Source organism: Stegostoma tigrinum, chromosome 4 (assembly GCF_030684315.1).
Source record: "Stegostoma tigrinum isolate sSteTig4 chromosome 4, sSteTig4.hap1, whole genome shotgun sequence".
In the NCBI taxonomy this organism is placed as follows: Eukaryota; Metazoa; Chordata; class Chondrichthyes; order Orectolobiformes; family Stegostomatidae; genus Stegostoma; species Stegostoma tigrinum.
In genome coordinates this window covers 96549736-96569967 of record NC_081357.1, presented here as the reverse complement: position 1 = coordinate 96569967, position 20232 = coordinate 96549736, and the positions used below count along the sequence as shown (strand labels likewise).

Here is a 20232-nt window from a genome sequence, read left to right as displayed (position 1 = left end):
CAGTGGTTGTGTTCCTGCCTCTGAACCAGGGGACCCAGATTCAAGTCCCACCTGCTCCTGGCATGTTTGTTTGGAACACTTTGGCACTCACAAAAGGAAACTACCCAGGGTTTCAACTTTTGAATGCTGTCCTCACTACCATTGGGTCAGAACAGATCTTGGTCTGTTGACCAAGTGAAGAGACTAAATTTGTAACATTTTACAGCATACAAGGGGATGATTTTCCCCACTCGGCTTGTGACTGCCCATTCCATTCATCTGTTTTTTGGTCTCAGGATGGAGAATTGGGAGCTTGCAATGTTCAGTTTTATTCCATGCACAAGCAAGATGTGTTGAGCTGTTATAAGGTGTCTGTGAGAAATGTGGGCAGGTGTTGCATTGGCACTGCTGAAATTGGCTATCAGATGGACAGTGATCTCTGTTTTTGACATTTGCATGTATTAATTGTGTGTTTGGGTTTTTCCAGTCAAATATATTCCATTTGCTGATTAGTTTAATAGCTACAAATTTGTGTCGTGCTGACATAAGAACAAACGTACCACTGGCTGTATCTGTTCAAGTAATGTGATGTCCGCGTTAAAAGAAACAGTATGCAAACGGATGCAACATAGAAAATTCATTCCACTTCTGTACGTTTTCGTATTCAGGTATACCATACCAAGTACCTTTTGCTATTTGGAACTATCCTTCTGAATCTAGATTGGGTTCGGGTAATGTGTCTGGCAAGGTTAGATATAATTCTTGAGCATAACGGGATCAAGGGTATGGGGGGAAAGCAGGAACAGGTTACTGATTTGGGTGATCAACCATCTTCATATTGAATGTAGGAGCAGGCTCGAAGGATGGAATGGCCTACTCCTGTTGCTTTCCATGTTTCTCTGTTATGCACTGATTTCAACACTGGGATCGGGTCAAAGTCTAACTTGGACATAGGGAGAACCTTTGAGATGACGCACAGACTGGACATCAGCAATTCTCAGAAGGCTATTGAGCCATACTTGGCGTTGCAAGCAAGCAAATGGCTGTATGTATGTTACTGTACACATGCATCTATGTTGCATGGCATATCCAGAATTCAGCACAACCAATGTCACGAAAACCAAGCATTGAATCCATCTGACAGGTAACATTTTGTGACTTGAAATAAAAGTATTGACATTTACTTTTGCGAAAGAAAAATTGTATGCACACATCAAGAATTGCCCTTTATTTTGTTTGTAAGATTAAATATTTTCTTTTTCTCCAGTCTGTCGAGATTAGTAACTGTGAAAAGACGCAAGCTCTAGCACTGAAAGTTATACTTACTTTGACCAAGTATAACCAGCAGAGAGTCCAGGAGATGGAGAGCTGTCATGGCTATGCTATGATTCACCAAGTGCTCATAAAATCAAAATGTATTGTAGGTTTCCACATCTTAAAGGTAATGGAATATTTTCTACATCTGAGTCTCTTTCCTGTGATTAGTTAAACATTTGTTTAACATTCATTAAAATGTTACTGACTTTCACATAAAGTCACACAAAGATGCTTATTATGTTATTATTCAGGCTCAGTCCATTGACTGGCATGTGTTCCCTTGAAGGATATTGCAGTTCACTTTATCTTGAATATCTAAGTCAGTTACAATTATAGGCTGAATTGAGAGAGCGAATCTAAAGGTTTACTACGCCTGACTAGTTATAAGACTCATTCCAAGTACAAGTACAAGAATTTAAGTTTATCATATGAAGTAGAAAAGAATAGTAGTAAAAACAGTGATTTCTAGTTGATTCACTTTGAAACACCAGCTCAGGTTCCGATCAACTGGCAAATGTCTCTCTTTCTGTTCGTTAATCCAAGTTGTCTTTGTTTTCAGTTTTCGGTTTTCTCTTCATCCACCAAATCACTATGAATCGTTGCTTATTAATTCTCATAAGTCACTGTCTCTGGTGTGTGATCAGAGATGTTCTAAACTCGAATGGGCTTGCCAAAGCATGGACAGCACACGATAGATCTTACATTGACTATACTATATATACTCAATCCGAACTGATTTATTTAAAAAGGTCGCCTTACTGATTTTATTCCTACTATCTTCTGATGTCCCATTTAATCTCAGCTTGTGTCTCTCAGCCTACTAATTTTGTAGATTTCTACCAAGATAATATGGCACCAGTACAGGAATTTTGTGCATCTGCTTCAAGTATGTAATGTCACCTCTCATCATTATATATAGTCCCAAATGTCCCAACTGATACATTTAAGTAATTGCCAAAACCTAGCAGTATCCTTTTATCTGCAAGAGCAATGTTTGATGCCACAAAAAAAACTGTTAAAACTGAAGCTACAAAGTACAGCAAAGAAATAGAAACATAAATAAAGCTTGAAGTAACTATTCAAGATTAGCTAGAAAACTAAATTATTTTAAAACAGAGCTATGTCTTTGAAGAGAAAGCATTTGCACATTTTGTTAGCCTAAATTTACATTGGCTTCAGCCAGGAAAACAACCATATAAATTCATAATTTCAAGGCCTCTTAATGTGGACTATGTGGCTATTATTCCTTCCAGAAATTATTTACAACTAAATCACCCTGAACAGAACCTAATTTAACTCAATTTCTTAATAAAGTCAAAATTATTGATAACTGAATCAATTTCATTAGAAGTGAAAGGTATATAATGTGTAGTATGACTGATTTGCTTGATTGATTTTACCTCTTATTGTGTCCTGATTTGTCAGTTTCTCTGCTTTATCTACTCGCCTGCATATCTCTTTCCTGTGTGCCCAAGTCCCTCCCCCACACCACACCCGCCCTCCCCCCCCATAAGACTGCAGGAACATAGAACAATACAGCGCAGAACAGACCCTTCGGCCCTCGATGTTGCGCCGACCTGTGAACTAATCTAAGCCCCTCCCCTTACACTGTCCCATCATCATCCATATGCTTATCCAAGGATTGTTTAAATGCCCCTAATGTGGCTGAGTTAACTACATTGGCAGGCAGGGCATTCCACGCCCTTACCACTCTGAGTAAAGAACCTGCCTCGACATGGGCAGAAGAACGTCATTCAGTGAGGTCATGTCTGATTTGATAATCTTTGCTTTCATTTTCCTTCCTCATGGCCATACCGATTAAAACCTGTCTATCTCGGTCTCCAGTATATTGAATAACTCAGCTCCTATAGTCTTTGCGATTTTTAAAAATGTCCACAGATCCACTCCCCTCTGAAAGAATAAATTCTGGAGCTGTGTCTTAAATGAGATTGCTTTATTCTGAGATTTACTCAGTCTTCTTGATTCTCCCACAATGGGATACAACCTCCCTGTATCTGCCCTGTCAAGCCCCTTGAGAATCTTGCATGTTTTAGTAAGGTCATATTTCATTCTTCAGAATTTGAGAGTTCAAGCTCAACCTCACCCACACCCATAACCAGACTAATGAACTGTCTGTGGATTGCCTCCAATACCATAACATCTTTCCTTAGATAAGAAGACCAAAAACTGTTCACTTTATTCCAGGCATGGTCTGACTGTTGCTTTATGTAGTTTTACTGAGAACTTCTCCCCAACTCCTCCCTCGCTTCACTTCTCTTCCCCCATCTCCTCTTCCCTACCCCCCCAGCTCCTCTCTACTCCGCCCCGCCCCGATGCCCACAATTCTCTCCTCCCGAAGCCCGCCCACCCTGTCCCACTCCCGCCACCTGGCCCTGCCGCCCCGCCCCCCTCTCCAGCTGCCCACGCCCCCTGTCTCCCCGCTGCCCCACCCCATGACTGCCTCCCCACGCGCCCCCTCCCTCCCCCCCCACCCTCTCTCTCTTAACCCAGCCCCTCTCTCCCCCCCCCCCCCCCTTTGCCTCCCTTTCATCCCTCGATTATTTAGTGTTTTTGGAGTTGTATCTACCCTGAAGTTTGATGCAGAGCAGTTACTCAACTCTTCTGCCTTTACCTGGTTCCCCATTAATTATTTCTGAGCCTTATTCTCTGACGCCCCTTTCTTCACTTTGATCTCACTTTTGGTTTTTATGTATTTAAAGAAGCTGTTACTTCTTTTAAATTCTCAATTTATTTTATCGCTTTTTTGTTAGACGTCTTTTGGTCAGTTTTAATGCTGCCCTCATCCTCTTCCACTAATCTTCACCAAGCTTTTCTTTCTTTTAATTTAGTATTATCCTTAACTTCCTTAGCTAACATTGTTTGGTCGATCTTCATAGAGTCCTTCTTCCTTACTGGGATATATTTTTACTGATCGTCATGAGTTGTCTTTTTTAAAGTTTGAGGAACAATGGCAAACATTTAGTTTTGCTTACCTCTGTTCCCAGTCCAGCCCTGCCAACTGTGCCCTCATCCCTATTGTAATTACTCTTATTTATATTTCTGATACCAGATTCTCTCACTCAAACTGAATGTATAGTCTCTGTTCCCTCGGGGAATCTTTTAGTCTGACATTATGTATTAAATCTGCATCATCGCATATTACTAAATCCAAAATAGCTTGATGAGATCTGCAACATGTTCCAGGAAACACTCCTGAACAGACTATGAATTCTTCTGCCTTGTGGCTATCTTTGCTAATTTGATTTTCCCAATCGAAGTGAAAGTTAAAGTCACCCACAATTAATCGTCTGCAGTTTGTACGTGCCTTGATTCTCTTTCCCTCACTTACCACTCCTACTTGCGCTCTCCAATCTCACCTGCTCACCCTGTACTCCCATCTCGCTCGTGCTGCCCTCCCTTGTTTGCAGTCAGTCTCTTTCTCTTGCTCTCTGTATCAAATGTCCTCACCCCCTGCCTCCCCCACTTTCTCTTTGCTCCAACCCCTGGCTCTGAGAATAGTGCAGCACAGGAATTGGTCCGTCATATATGCCAACATTATGCCGTTTCAACGACTAAGACCGTAAAATAGAGCAGCAGAATTAAGCCTTTTGCACTTTGTCTGCCCCACCATTCAGTTGTGGCTGATATGTTTCTCAGCCCTGTTACCCTGTCATACCTCTTGCTCTACCTCCTGATCTCCTTGCTAATCAAGAACCTACCTATCTCTCTTTGTCTATCTTGGTTTTAAATACGCTCAATGACTTGGCCTCCATGATCATCTGCAGCAACAAGTTCCACAGATTATCATCCTCTGGCTAAAGAATTTCTGGTTCATCTGGGTTCTAAAGGGTTATCCCTTGCCTCTGAGGTTGTGCCTTTGGGTCCTAGTCTCTCCTACAAGTGGAAACATTTTCTCCACATCCACCTCTATTCAGGCCTATCAGTATTCTGTAAGTTTCAATCAGACCCCCCCCCCCCCCCCCCCCCCCCCCAACCATCCTTCTAAACTCCATCGAGTACAGACCCAGAGTCCTCAATTTCTTCTTATATGATAAGCCCTTCATATCTTGGATCATTCTTGTAAACCTCTTCTGGATTCCCTCCAAGGCCAGCACACCCAATCTTAGATGTAGGGCACAAACTGCTCACAGTATTCCAAACGTGGTCTCACTGGAGCTGTTTACAGCCTCAGCAGTACATCTGTGCAGTTGTATTCTACCCCACCTGAAATAAATGCTAGCATTATATTTATTGTCCTAACTGCCAACTAAACCTGCATATTAACCTTAAAGTTCTAAACAAGGACTCCCAAGTCACCTTGTGCTTCAGATTTCCAAAGTTTTTTCCTCATTTAGAAAATCGTCTGTGCTGCTTTTTCTTCCTACCAAAGTGCATAACCTCACACTTTCACACTCCCTTTCTTCCCCCACTTTAACCCCCTCTGTTCCCCCCCCCCCATGAACACCCTTGCCCCCTCCCATCTGAAATTGTTTTGACCACCAAAAGTTGCCTTGGTGATTTTAATGTACTACTGATCCCCCAATGGATTAGTATTACATTAAAATTCTCCTGTAAATTCTGTGTGGAAACTTTATATGTCTGTTCTGAGAACAAAAGAATGTGATCATCTGCTTTACCGTTTGGCCCTTTATAGCATCTATATTTTTAAATTTGCCTGCTATACCTGTGCAGGAAATGTTTTTTTTATGCTGCCAGTTGTGTTCATGTACAGACAGATTCATTAAGATTTGCTAACTTTATGCTTTAAAAACTGTATTTCAGGCTTTACTCGATGGATGCTGCAGTGCTCCAATTCTTAAATTTAATGAGTCCACGAAGCAATTTGAAATTGATACAGAATCCATTGCTGTGATCCAGGATGTGAAGCTGCTGTCTGAATTGTTATTGGATTGGAAGATCTGGTCTAAAGCACAGGTTCTTATCCCCCCAGTGTTCAGATTTTTATTTGTTTCTATCACCATTTAAGTACTGGATTGGAATGAGGACTTCCTAATTTGAAAGAGCAACAATTGTGAAATTATATCCTCAACATGAGGAAGAAAGCTCACTTAAGAACTTAAGTGGAAGCAATGAAACGTTTTTGCGCATTCTGTATAACACACAGTTATGCAATTCCTGATGCAGAATTTTTAAGAAATATTCTCACAGCACACACCTTTATCATTCTGCTCTTATTTAAACAGAAATTTTCTTTTGAATGCTTTGTTGGGATTGTCTACATTAGGTGTCACTAGGTCAGTGATCCTGAGGGAGAGTAAAAGCTTTCACTTTAGTCAGTAATCAGGCTGTGACTGCAAGTGAGGCAGGTAACTGGGGCTGCTCCTGCAAACTCTGTCCCACTGCTCTTCTCACAATCTCTTCAATCATTGTCAAAGCAGGTAGCAGCGCTTAGGTGAGGCTTCTCAGCTTCTTGGAAGGTCCCTATCTCAAGCAGTGCAGTAGCTAGGGAGAGCTGGGTGAGTGCAACAAAGGAGTGCCACTGAGGTGAGAGAGCCAGGGAGGAAAACCTCCTTTTGTCAGCCTCAGCCTCCTTAACCACCTCAGCTACTGGCTCTATCTCTCCCTCATCCCCAGCCGCCTTCCTAGCACCTTCCTCATCATCTTCACCAACCCACCCCTACCCTCAGCTAGTGCAAAAGGAAGCCACTTCAGACCTGCTTATCAGCTGCGACAGATTTGGTAAGGGCCATCTGTGCATACATTGCTGTTGATGTTACTGTGTCTGGAATGCAAATTTTCTAATCTCACCAATGTAGCTACCAATGTTATATATTTTTGTTTTGAAAATAGAGTGGTGTCTGGGAAACACTGATGGCAGCTCTTGAAGTGCTCATTAGAATCCATCATCCAAAGCAGATGTTCAATGTCAAGCAGCTTCTAAAGTCCCAAGTGGTTTATCGCTTCCTTTTGACTTGTCAAGTTCTTCAGGTATGAGCTGTATTTGTCTAAATTTCCACTTCTGTCCCCTTCCCAATGTCTTCCTATTCTCATGATGCAGGACTCTACTAGGGTACATCTTACAAAGTGTTGGTACCTTTTTGATGCTTTATCCAAATGAGCATATTCCATGTTATCCTAAACATTGAGAGCTAACAGTTCTTTAATTGTGGAAAACATAATGTCTTCTCCTGACAGTCACCAAGTTGATCTAGTGACATGGGTCACTAGATAATTATCATGCGTGGGAATGTGGCATCTTTGTCTGTTTAATTCAGGGTTAGAATTCCTTCCCTGGCTGAAATCAGTAAACACAAAGCAGCATTGGGAATCCTTTTGGATTTGTATGACAAAGTACTAGAAAAACCTCTTGCCTGTTAAATAATTAATAAGATCTCTGTGGTCATTTGTCATGAGGTTCAAGTATAATTAACATGATCTGAAGAGAGATGGAAGCACTGTATTTTTATTAAAATAATCATACAATGATAAAGGGTTTTATGGTAATTAAGTTTTCCTGCCTGCCTACATCTGATGTAGTGTTCTATCCTTCCCTTCTGTCACTTGTGGAACCTTAACATCTTTATTCCCAAGTTCATAAAGTTTTCGACTGGAGAATTGCTGCTAAAAATCAGAACATAGTAATTTTATTATATAAATGCAGTTGCTGAAATGCTAGTACTAAATCAGCTCCTAGTTCAAGCAGTTAGCATACTTTTTCATTGCTAGCTAGATCATGTAGCCTCGAGAAAGGACAGCTGTTAGTTTAACATAATACGGTACATATTCCCTCCACAGGCAATTATAAAATCAGTGTTCAGAAAATGGAAAATTCACACTCTCAAATTTTATACCTTGCAATGGTGCTAATGTATCTTCAGAAATATGAGCCTTTAGCATTGATCTTTAACTCGTCATTGTCTACAGGAATAGTGCCAGATGACTGGAGGATAGCAAATGTGGTTCCCCTGTTCAAGAAGGGGAGTAGAGACAACCCTGGTAATTATAGTCCAGTGAGCCTTACCTCAGTTGTTGGTAAAGTGTTGGAAAAGGTTATAAGGGATAGGATTTAGAATCATCCAGAAAAGAATAAATTGATTAGGGATAGTCAGCACGGTTTTGTGAAGGGAAGGTCGTGCCTCACAAACCTTATTGAGTTCTTTGAGAACGTGACCAAACAGGTAGATGAGAGTAAACTGGTTGATGTGGTGTATATGGATTTCAGCAAGGCATTCGATAAGGTTCCCCACAATAGGCTATTGTACAAAATGCGGAGGAATGGAATTGTGGGAGATATAGCAGTTTGGATCAGAAATTGGCTTGCTGAAAGAAGACAGAGGGTGGTAGTTGATGGGAAATGTTCATCCTGGAGACCAGTTACTAGTGGTGTACCGCAAGGGTTGGTGTTGGGTCCACTGCTGTTTGTCATTTTTATAAACGACCTGGATGAGGGCGTAGAAGGATGGGTTAGTAAATTTGCAGATGACACTAAGGTCGGTGGAGTTGTGGATAGTAACGAAAGATGCTGTAGGTTGCAGAGAGACATAGATAAGCTGCAGAGCTGGGCTGAGAGGTAGCAAATGGAGTTTAATGCAGACAAGTGTGAGGTGATGCACTTTGTTAGGAGTAACCGGAAGGCAAAGTACAGGGCTAATGGTAAGATTCTTAGTAGTGTAGATGAGCAGAGAAATCTCTGTGTCCATGTACACAGATCCTTGAAAGTTGCCACCCAGGTTGACAGGTCTGTTAAGAAGGTGTACAGTGTTTTAGCTTTTATTAATAGAGGGATCAAGTTCTGGAACCAAGAGGTTATGGTGAAGCTGTACAAAACTCTGGTGTGGCCGCAGTTGGAGTATTGTGTACAGTTTTGGTCACTACATTATAAGAAGGATGTGGAAGCTTTGGAAAGAGTGCAGAGGAGATTTACTAGGATGTTGCCTGGTATGGAGGGAAGTTCTTATGAGGAAAAGCTGAGGGACTTGAGGCTGTTTTCATTAGAGAGAAGAAGGTTGAGAGGTGACTTAATTGAAACATATAAAATAATCAGTGGGTTAGATAGGGTGGATAGGGAGATCCTTTTTCCTAGGATGGTGACGGTGAGCACGAGGGGGCATAGCTTTAAATTGGTGAAAGATATAGGACAGATGTCAGAGGTAGTTTCTTTACTCAGAGTAGTAAGGGAATGGAACGCTTTGCCTGCAACGGTAGTAGATTCGCCAACTTTAGGTACATTTAAGTCATCATCAGATTAGCATATGGATGTACATGGAATAGTGTAGGTTAGATGGGCTTGAGATCGGTATGACCGGTCGGCACAACATCTAGGGCCGAAAAGCCTGTACTGTGCTGTAATGTTCTAAACTGGATTTTCACTGAATTAGGGAGCATCTTAAAAATGATGGACAGATCCCAATTGCAGAATTCCTGACTTCATTGTCAGGATTTCCTATTTTCAGGTGTGTCTTTTTGACATCCATGTTGTTTTGGTTTGCATGCCCCCAGCCAGCGCACTCAACTTCATTGCAGATAGATACTTTTTCACAACTTTCACAGAGTTGAACTAGCTTTATAAAAGAGTCTTAATTCATGACTTACCATTGTTTGCTGCATCTCAAAAGAGCCATGAGCCATAGCCTGCATGGGAAACTTTTTGAAAAGTGAGTATAAATGTCCTTCTCATGCACCCCAATGCCAGGCTATTCCTCCCCTAATGACCACTTGGTCCTCCATTTCCAAGGTAACTAATCCCCCAAACAACTCATATGCACCCAATTTCTCACCCCTGCCACTAGCATGCAAGGGGCTATGGCATTTCCTTTCACATCCATCCACTATATACTATATAGAAGCAATGAAGCCCAACGATGGAGTTGGATGTGGGGGGGAGAAAACAACTTGTAAAAAAATTCTTGCCTGTGAGACCAGAAATCAATATTCTTTCAAAACACTTGAGCTTTTAGTTGATTAACAGCATTGCAAAAATGAAATAGAGATCAGCCAGCCAATATTTACTTACTCAGTCGAGGTTTCAAGTGCTGCTTTTTCAGCTATTCAAATATTAAATGCAAATGATGCTTTCTTACCCTACAGTAAAAAGGAGAGTTTTTTTAAAATATCTTGGGAAAACATCAGTGACCTTACTGCTGCTGTAACGACCATTGTTCCTGTACATTTTATAGTGGATAAATAGGAATGCCATGGCCTGGCATGAGGAGCCTCTAGGTTGTTTGTAGTACATATCTTGGCATGGGGAAATGTAAGGGGCCATAGGATTGTTTGGGAGGCATGAACTGGCATGGATTATGTATGGACAATGGAGGAATGTGAGGGATAAGGGTGGCCTTTCTGTTGTTATAAATGAGATAAGATTCTGTGGCACCAAGGTGGACCTACTAAATATCTAACTTCTGTACCCAGCAACCATAGGTGCCTTTGAATATTTTACAATGTTGATTGCCCACCAGCAGCTCAAACTGACCCTTTGACATAATCAGTATCCTGAAATGTATCATGATCTATCATGAATTTACTTATTGACTAAGCTTCCAAAGTCCTTGGACATAATTCTAAAGATCTCCTACACTCTGCATGAAAATAATATTACTTCATCTCAGTAATAAATGGGTTGCCTCTTATTCTGAGATGATGTCTCCTGACTCTGAAACCTCCCCACCCCCACATCAAGTGAGACATCTTTTGTTTCAACTACCCTGTTTAGTTCTCATTCATTTTGTGTGTTTTAGTTAAATCAGTCTCATCCCACTAACCTCTGAGTATAGTGCAGTGTCATCACTCTCCTTAGGGCAGTCACACCATCCCAGAAATTAGTCTGGTGAATGTCTGCTGTACTCCCTCTGTGGAATATATATTCAGGTGCACTCTGACCAAGATTCTGTGCAATTGAAGCAAAATATTTTTGTTCTTGTGCTCAAATAGCTTTGCAATAAAGACCAACACCATTTGCCTTTCAGATTGATTGCTGCATCCATACATTAGCTTTCAGTGCCTTATAAACAAGGATGCCCAGATCTTTACTCCATTATCAACATGTCCTCTAATAATAAGCATTGCTTTACCCCTAATAAAACGTCTTAACTTTTTTTAAAATGCCGAAGTTTATGTAGAATAATCAGTACTGAGGTCTTGGATGGAAAAGAAGATTAAAAAAAACTCACTAGCCAAATTTGTTACAGGAAAGATTCTATTTCAGATAAATATTGTTTTACTTTGGACCAAATAAAATATTGCACATATAGTTATGCCTACTTACTTTTTTCTCTGTCTTCATTTTGGTTTCTCAGGAACACCGAGATGAACATCTGACATCTATCCCTTGGGAAGTCTGTAGATCATTTGTGAAGATCATTGAGGAAGTACTTGGTTCACCACCAGATCTGGAGTTGTTGAAGCTGATTTACAATTTTCTGTTGGCAGTACATCCTCCCACTAACACCTATGTTTGCCACACCCCACCAGGCTTTTACTTTTCCCTCCATATAGGTGAATGGAATGCTTACTGATTTTAATCAGTTTAACATGCACATCCAAGCATTAAGGGCTTCAGTGTGGAGAATAATTATTTCTTTGATTTGTGTTCCCACACAGCATCCACATAGAAGATTGCTTCATAACAGTCACTTTACTGACAAATTACTTGTATAGAGCACGTTAGTACATTTCATTCAGACATGCTTTGCAAATACAAATATTTGATTCCTTTTCTATAACATTTACTATAAAAATGAGTTAGAGGTTGTTAAAATATTTGGAAATTTATTTAATGATATCTAAATTGGCTATTAATCTAATGCATGGAAATGAGAGACTATGTAATTTCATCATGAGGTTTCACCACTAGCATGCCCATGCTTAAATTATTTATCTGAAATTCTTCCCTTTGTTATTTTTAGCAGGGCTGTTAATCTGTTATAAGTAAATGGATTAACTCCTCTGCTAAGGAAAAATTGGGGAAGAATTTTAAATGTTACAGTTAACACCTGTACTCAAATATCAGTGCATAATTTCAAGGCCAAGAGGGCTGAAGTGAGTGACAATTTTTGATCAGTTTGTGATCCAGTGATCTTTATTTGTACAACTAATTTGTGTAAAATGGCAATTCAATTTGAAGCATTCTGTTATTGCACTATATCTGTAAACTCATTTTAAAAGAGGGACATTAAGCACTTCAAGTTTCTCAACCCTAAAAATGTTATACAAATGTCAAAGTAAACATCAGTTTATTTGTAAAGCACTTCACCTTACTTAAGTGCCCCATGGAATTAGTGTGAATATAACTAAATTTCTAGATGGCCAAAAAAACCATCTACTAAACAGTTATTTTTTAAATTTTGAATTGAAGATGGTCTCCTTTACTTTATGGGTATTCTTGTATGTGTCATCAGAACTTTTGCTTATACATTAGTCACATGCAGATTCCTCTGTTTCTTTGAGAACATGAATTGCCTTCTCCTTAACAATTTTGATTTTGTCTCTAATGCAAACTAATTTTACATCTCAAAGTCCAGGTCCATGCTACAAAGTTTATAAGGGAATGATTCTGATGCCTGTTGTAACAAAACCTTCCTTAACATATATTTTCTCTACTTAGTTTTTCTGCATTTGGTGCTTTTTCCTTGAGTTTTCTGGGTCAGTGTTGCCAAGGGATTTCACAAAATAGCTTGCATATTGGGAGTCACTTTGTACACTTAAACCACATCCAGGCAAACCACTAAAATAAGCATTGATGATCGTATGTTTTTGGAGGTGGTTTTTACCTGGTTTAACCATTCTTGACTCATTCCCTAGTTATGCTTTGAGTAGATACTTGTGTAAAATTGTTAATGATTTCACAGTTGACCCGTTATTTCATGTTAAACATTGGTCTAAAACAGTGAGTATATTTTCTATATGTATGTGAATAATATGTGGAAGTGTTTAAATTAGATATTTTGTATGAAAGATTGCTATCGCTGAGAATAATGTGAAATGAGATTTGGTGCAGCATGTACTAGATTCATTATAACAATAAACAAAAATTTGTTTCGACTTTCAGATGGTAAGATCTTTGAAGAAAAGGTCAAATCAATCATGCATATGCGACATTCTAACAGTGGTGGAAAGCCTAACGAAAGTCCTAGCTTTCTTTCTCCATCTGCCTTCGTCGCTATCCCAACAAATGGTAGGCAGTTGTTCAAAATAACTTTCAAGCTAGTTTACTTGGTTATCTGCTACTGTAATTGAATTACTGTGCACCTCATCTGTATCTGGAGTGGTCATGGTTGTAGACAAGGAAGCCAAGTCTAGAGTAGGTATTAATGACAACGCAAATTATGGGGAGGTGGTAGTGTGTGGTAATGTCACTAGATGAGTAATCCAGAGCCTAAGATTAACTTTCTGAGGGCATGGGTTCAAATCAAATCAGAAAGCTCGCCTAATGGTGACTGTGGACAACTGTCAGTTATAATAAAAACTCATCTGGCTCACTAATCCCCTTTTTAGGGAAGGAAATCTGCTATCCTCACCTGGCCTGGCCTCCATGTGACTTCAGCAATGAAGTTGCCCTTTGGACAATTAAGGCAATAAATGTTGGGCTAGCTAGTGATACCCATATCCTGAGAACAAATTAAAATAAAATGGGATTGATCTGCCAAAAATACAATCAAGAAAACCAGACACTTGGGAATGTGTGAGGAGCATTCAGAAACGAAATGGAATACTGAATTTATGGTCTCAAATTATTGAATTCAGTGCGAACTGCAGAAAGTTTTCAAGTGCCTAATTGGAAAATGAGGTTTCTCCAGCTTCTGTTGGGCTTCACTGGAACACTAAAGCAGATCCATGGTAGAAGAGTGAGCATGAGAGCAAGATGCTATGTTAAAGTGCCAAGCATGTGGAAGGTCAGGATCATGCTTGTGTGGTCTGAACAAACGTTTTCCACAAAGTGGCAACTTTTGACTTTGATGCCTCTAGTGTACACATGACTGCATTTTGAGCAGTGAATACAGTTGACCACTGCTCTTTCATTTGGAAGGTGTGTTTGGGGCCTTGGACAGTAAAGAAGAAGGTGATTAAAAAAAGACAAAATCAAAGTGCATGGAAAGGTGCAATGGGAGAGGGATTGGATGTTGAAGGTAACAGCATCTGAGCAGGGTTTTGTAGATGGAACGGTCCTTTTAAAATGCTGATTAGGAAAGCAAGAGGAGGGAAAGATATTCTTGCTGATGGTGCCATGCTGGAGATGGTGAAAATGGTAGAAGATCATCCTTTTGAATGCAGAGGCTTGTGGGGTGGAGTGTCACAGGGAACCTGTTGTGGCTAGGGAAAGGATGAAGGTGAAAATGTGGCAAATGGGTCCTCAACCAAGTAGAACCTTATACCCCAGTATGATGGGGAAATTCTCAAAGCACTGAAAACATGTCAGTCCTGTGGAAGATTGCATTATTGGAACACAAACAATGGAAACTAGAAGTGCGTATGTGACATTTTGGTTAAACTATTGACACCATTTATTACTGTAATGTATTGTCATTTTGCCATTTTTGTTCCTTACAATTCACTCCTCCTCTGTGACGTTAACTCTTGGTTGTAGAATCAGACCACAAAATTTATTAGCCCTCCAGCACCTTATTCAAGTGATTAATCTTCCTAGGTGTTTTTTTTAAGTCAGCATGTTCAGACGTGTTATGATACACCATTGGAATGGGTGAGATTTGAACCCAGACCTCCTAGTCCAAGGGTAGGGTTGCAACCATTGTGCCACACCAACTATCCACATAGACAGTCACCCGAGGGTGGAATAAAACTCGCGTCCTGGCGCTGTCAGGCAGCAGTGCTAACCACTGAGCCACTATGCTGCTCACTGCTGATCTTCCTGTGTGAGATCAGATCATGAGTTGCAGTTGGCTTTTCTACCATGAGTGCATAAGAGCATAAGTAGGAACAGAAATTGGACATTCAATCTATCAAATCTATCTGCCATTCAATTAAATCACAACTAATCTGATAATCCATAGCTCCACTTTATTGTCTTTTCCTCATAATCTTTGATTTATTTACCAGTTTTTTAAAAAATCTATCTCCGGTGTGAAGATATGCATTGATGCAGCCTTTACAGACGTCTGCAGTGAAGAATTCCACAGACTCGCTGTGCTCAAAGAAATTCCTCCTCATCTCTGTTTTAAATGTGTGCCCCTTATTCTGAGATTATACAACGAGGAAACGATCTCTCTCCTGGATGTGAGTTTGCTCGCTGAGCTGGAAGGTTAGTTTTCAGACGTTTCGTCACCCTTCTAGGTAACATCATCAGTGAGCCTCCGATGAAGCGCTGGTGTTATGTCCCGCTTTCTATTTATCTGTTTAGGTTTCCTCGGGTTGGTGATGTCATTTCCTGTTCTTTTTCTCAAGAAATGACATCACCAACACAGGAAATGACATCACCAACCCGAGGAAACCTAAACAGATAAATAGAAAGCGGGACATAACACCAGCGCTTCATCGAAGGCTCACTGATGATGTTACCTAGAAGGGTGACGAAACGTCTGAAAACTAACCTTCCAGCTCAGCGAGCAAACTCACATCTAGAACTACAAATGAGCTGAGCTACCTGAGCTACAAATCTTCTCAAAACTCGTTAACATTCTCTCTCCATCTGTCCTGTCAAGTCTCCTAATAATCTTACATGTTTCCGTAAAGTCATGTGTCATTCTTCTATATTCCATTTGAGTACAAGACAAATCTATGTGACCTTTCCTGAAAAGACTGCCCCTTCATACTTGGTTATCAGCCTAGTGAACCTTCTCTGGGCTGCCTCCAATAGTATGTCTTACCTTATGGAAGCTGAGTTCAGCCCTTTTTCAATAGTATTTGCCAGGGGCTGAAGTGTAAACATTGGTTTGGAGCAATAAAGCCAATGTGGAACCCTACTGCTGCTTTCCTGGCTTAGATTTTCAACCTCAACACTAAGCAGAAATCAAATCTATGGCCATCTGCTTTGTATAATTAAGCACTACATTATAGAACATAGAACATAGAACAGTACAGCACAGAACAGGCCCTTCAGCCCACAATGTTGTGCCGACCATTGATCCTCATGTATGCACCCTCAAATTTCTGTGACCATATACATGTCCAGCAGTCTCTTAAATGACCCCAATGACCTTGCTTCCACAACTGCTGCTGGCAACGCATTCCATGCTCTCTCAACTCTCTGCGTAAAGAACCTGCCTCTGACATCCCCTCTATACTTTCCACCAACCGGCTTAAAACTATGACCCCTCGTGCTAGCCATTTCTGCCCTGGGAAATAGTCTCTGGCTATCAACTCTATCTATGCCTCTCATTATCTTGTATACCTCAATTAGGTCCCCTCTCCTCCTCCTTTTCTCCAATGAAAAGAGAGCGAGCTCAGTCAACCTCTCTTCATAAGATAAGCCCTCCAGTCCAGGCAGCATCCTGGTAAACCTCCTCTGAACCCTCTCCAAAGCATCCACATCTTTCCTATAATAGGGCACCCAGAACTGGACGCAGTATTCCAAGTGCGGTCTAACCAAAGTTTTATAGAGCTGCAACAAGATCTCACGACTCTTAAACTCAATCCCCCTGTTAATGAAAGCCAAAACACCATATGCTTTCTTAACAACCCTGTCCACTTGGGTGGCCATTTTAAGGGATCTATGTATCTGCACACCAAGATCCCTCTGTTCCTCCACGCTGCCAAGAATCCTATCCTTAATCCTGTACTCAGCTTTCAAAATCGACCTTCCAAAATGCATCACCTCGCATTTATCCAGGTTGAACTCCATCTGCCACCTCTCAGCCCATCTCTGCATCCTGTCAATGTCCCGCTGCAGCCTACAACCGCCCTCTACACTGTCAACGACACCTCCAACCTTTGTGTCGTCTGCAAACTTGCTGACCGATCCTTCAATCCCCTCATCCAAGTCATTAATAAAAATTACAAACAGTAGAGGCCCAAGGACAGAGCCCTGTGGAACCCCACTCACCACTGACTTCCAGGCAGAATATTTTCCTTCTACTACCACTCGCTGTCTTCTGTTGGCCAGCCAATTCTGTGTCCAAGCAGCTAAGTTCCCCATTATGTGGGGCTTTCATCAACATAGGCATCAAAGAAGCTCGGCAATGACAAATTCAAGGACACCATGCCTGAGAGTCAGGTAACATCTTCACTGCACACAACATCGAGTTGTCAGCAAATTTTCTTTTGTCCTTTAAGTTGGAATATAGTTCATATAGTAAAGTTTCCAGGATTGATCACAATAATGAAACAACCAAACAATATTTCAATTTGTTGAGTAAAGATAGGGAGAAAGAGGCAGGCCTAAGTGTGGTCCAGTTTGGCCACAGTTATCGAGCCTTAACAGAAGGCAGCTTTGGCCATTGAGACACTTCACTGGTAGAAGTAAGTTATGAAAAGGAAATTAAGATGTTAAAATGTCTGCTTTAGAGATTCTCTGAAAAAGATTTTTAGTACTGTCTTTGGGTTATCTGTCATTTCATAACATGCTTTTCACAATAGTCTATCACTTGAGAATTGGAATTGTAGCAGCATAAAAGAACTTTAGGTACAACATGTGAAAAGGCTAATTCCATTCTTCTTGGAGTAATTGGTGTAAAGATAACATGGAAAAAATAAATAGCTTAGTAAAATGAGTAAACTGATGGTGATGAGCTTGGTGAATTTCTGCCTTGTAACATATTAAGATGTGATAAGTTCATTAATTTAGTAACAATCTGAATTGTTTTTCTGCCTTTCCAGAAGATAAAAAAAACAGCATATTTAACTACCCAAAGCAGGATTCTCCTTTATTACCAGTATATGAGCAGTACTCCCAGAGTCTACCAGTGATCCCTTCTACCTCAACACAAATGCAAATCCGAAGATTGACACCAAGAGTAGAACAGAACTTTGATAACTCACAAGAGGTTCCTGAGTGTGAGTCTGACAGTCTTGGCTTTTCACCAGAGTATACTCCTAAAATGAGCACTTTAGAAACATTGAAAAGTGCACAAGATGAAATGTATCTCAGCAGCTGTGAGTCAGCAAAAGCCATGTGCGAATCTTCCAGGGGAGCTTCTGCCCGAGGTGATGCAGATGGTCATGTACAAGATTCTTTAGAATCTGTGGTACAGTCGGATAACCTGGCAAATTCAGTTACCAGACTTGGATATGAGCATATTTCAGACGAAAGCACAAACATTTCATCAGCCTTGGAACCAGAAGTGAAACAGGAAGGAGCTGGTGATGAAGGATTAAATCGACCTGATAGTCTCCGAGGACTACAGGCATTTCAAAGAAGCCAGAGCAATTTTACCAGCCTGGGATTAGCATTTCCTTCCCAAAATGGATCTTTAGTTGTGTCACGTTTGCCAAGTTTGGTAGACAAGAATTTGATTCCTGAGGAATGGGAAAGCTTTGGTGTTTCTCCTCTCTATGAGCGACCCTATAATGAAACTGAGACTGATGCAGGAAGGTAATCATTTGTTATTCTTCTAGCGGTCATGTTGTTTATCTTTTAGCCATTAGCAGAATTTACTATACCAATTCAAATATTCATAATCAATAAATTTTTGTCTCGGACAGGGGAAGGCTGTTTTATCCTGGACAGCTCTTTTTAATTTGTTCTTGGGATGTAAGTGTCACTGTCAACATTAACCTTTTATTACCAATCCCCTGTTAATCTTGAGAAAGTGGTGGTGTGCTAACTTTCTCATCTGCTGTAGTCCATGTGGGTCATGAACCTTACTGGGCTGAACAACCACTTCAACTCCCTCTCCCATTCCTTAGACAACATGTCCATCCTGGGCCTCCTGCAGTGCCATAATGATGCCACTCGTAGGTTGCAGGAACAGCAACTCATATTCCGCTTGGGAACCCTGCAGCCCAATGGTATCAATGTGGATTTCACCAGCTTCAAAATCCCCTCGCCCCACTGTATCCCAAAACCAGCCCAGATTGTCCCCGCCTGCCTAACCTGTTCCTCTCACCTATCCCCTCCTCCCACCTCAAGCCGCACCTCCATTTCCCACCTACTAACCTCATCCCGCCCCCTTGACCTGTCCGTCCTCCCCAGACTGACCTATCCCCTCCCTACCTCCCCACCCATACTCTTCTCTCCACCTGTCTTCTCCACTATCCATCTTCAGTCCGCCTCCCCCTCTCTCCCTATTTACTTCAGAATCCTCTCCCCATCCCCCTTTTCTGATGAGGGGTCTAGGCCCGAAATGTCAGCTTTTGTGCTCCTAAGATGCTGCTTGGCCTGCTGTGTTCGTCCAGCCCCACATTTTGTTATCTTGGGGAACTGCAGATGCTGGAGAATCCATTATCTCCTGTCCATGCCCATATCCGTGTCTCCTGAATGAATTTTTTAAAAAAAAACCATGGTGGGATAAAGCGTAGAATGGTAACTTGAACTCTTAGGCATTAATTACAAAAAGAGGTTATAGAAGTTAGGGTTGAGTTCATTGGAATTTAGAACATTAAGTGCGATTTAATCCAGGTTTTTGGATATAAGGGAGAATAGATAAAATAGATTGAAATATACTATTTCTCTTGTTGGTGAGCCTAGAACTAGGGGCATGTTCTAAGATCTAGAGTCAGACTACTTAGGAAATGCATGTACGTGCAAAGTACAGTACTGGTTTGGAACTCTCCAGACAAATGAGAATTGATGTTATAACAATTAAGGTTTAAAATTGAGCTTGGTAAAACTGAACCTTGTTAACCAATGATATTAAGGGATCAGAGAAAAAGGCATAAATTTGGATCACATATGAGCATTAATCTTACTGAATGACAGGGCATGCAGGAGAAGCTATAAGTAGTTAACCCCTGGCTTCACGTTTCCAATTCCTTTGGTTTGATGAATTCATGCAAAATTACAACATATACCAATTTGTAGTGGGTATTTAAAAAGGGTATAGTAAAGAGTGTTATGCCTGTGAAAACATCTTTCCCTATGAC

The 20232-nt window shown here is 40.8% G+C and overlaps 1 protein-coding gene across 2 annotated transcripts in view; it reads left to right on the top strand.

The window, feature by feature from the left end:
* lyst (lysosomal trafficking regulator) overlaps positions 1 to 20232 on the top strand; it is a 298945-nt gene that overhangs the window by 186214 nt on the left and 92499 nt on the right. For both annotated transcript variants that reach the window (XM_059645552.1, XM_048530826.2), the window contains exons 18-23: positions 1247 to 1420; positions 6079 to 6231; positions 7108 to 7245; positions 11556 to 11754; positions 13307 to 13432; positions 18028 to 18742. In XM_059645552.1, coding sequence (XP_059501535.1) covers positions 1247 to 1420; positions 6079 to 6231; positions 7108 to 7245; positions 11556 to 11754; positions 13307 to 13432; positions 18028 to 18742 — 1505 coding nt within the window. The remainder of the gene's footprint in view (positions 1 to 1246; positions 1421 to 6078; positions 6232 to 7107; positions 7246 to 11555; positions 11755 to 13306; positions 13433 to 18027; positions 18743 to 20232) is intronic.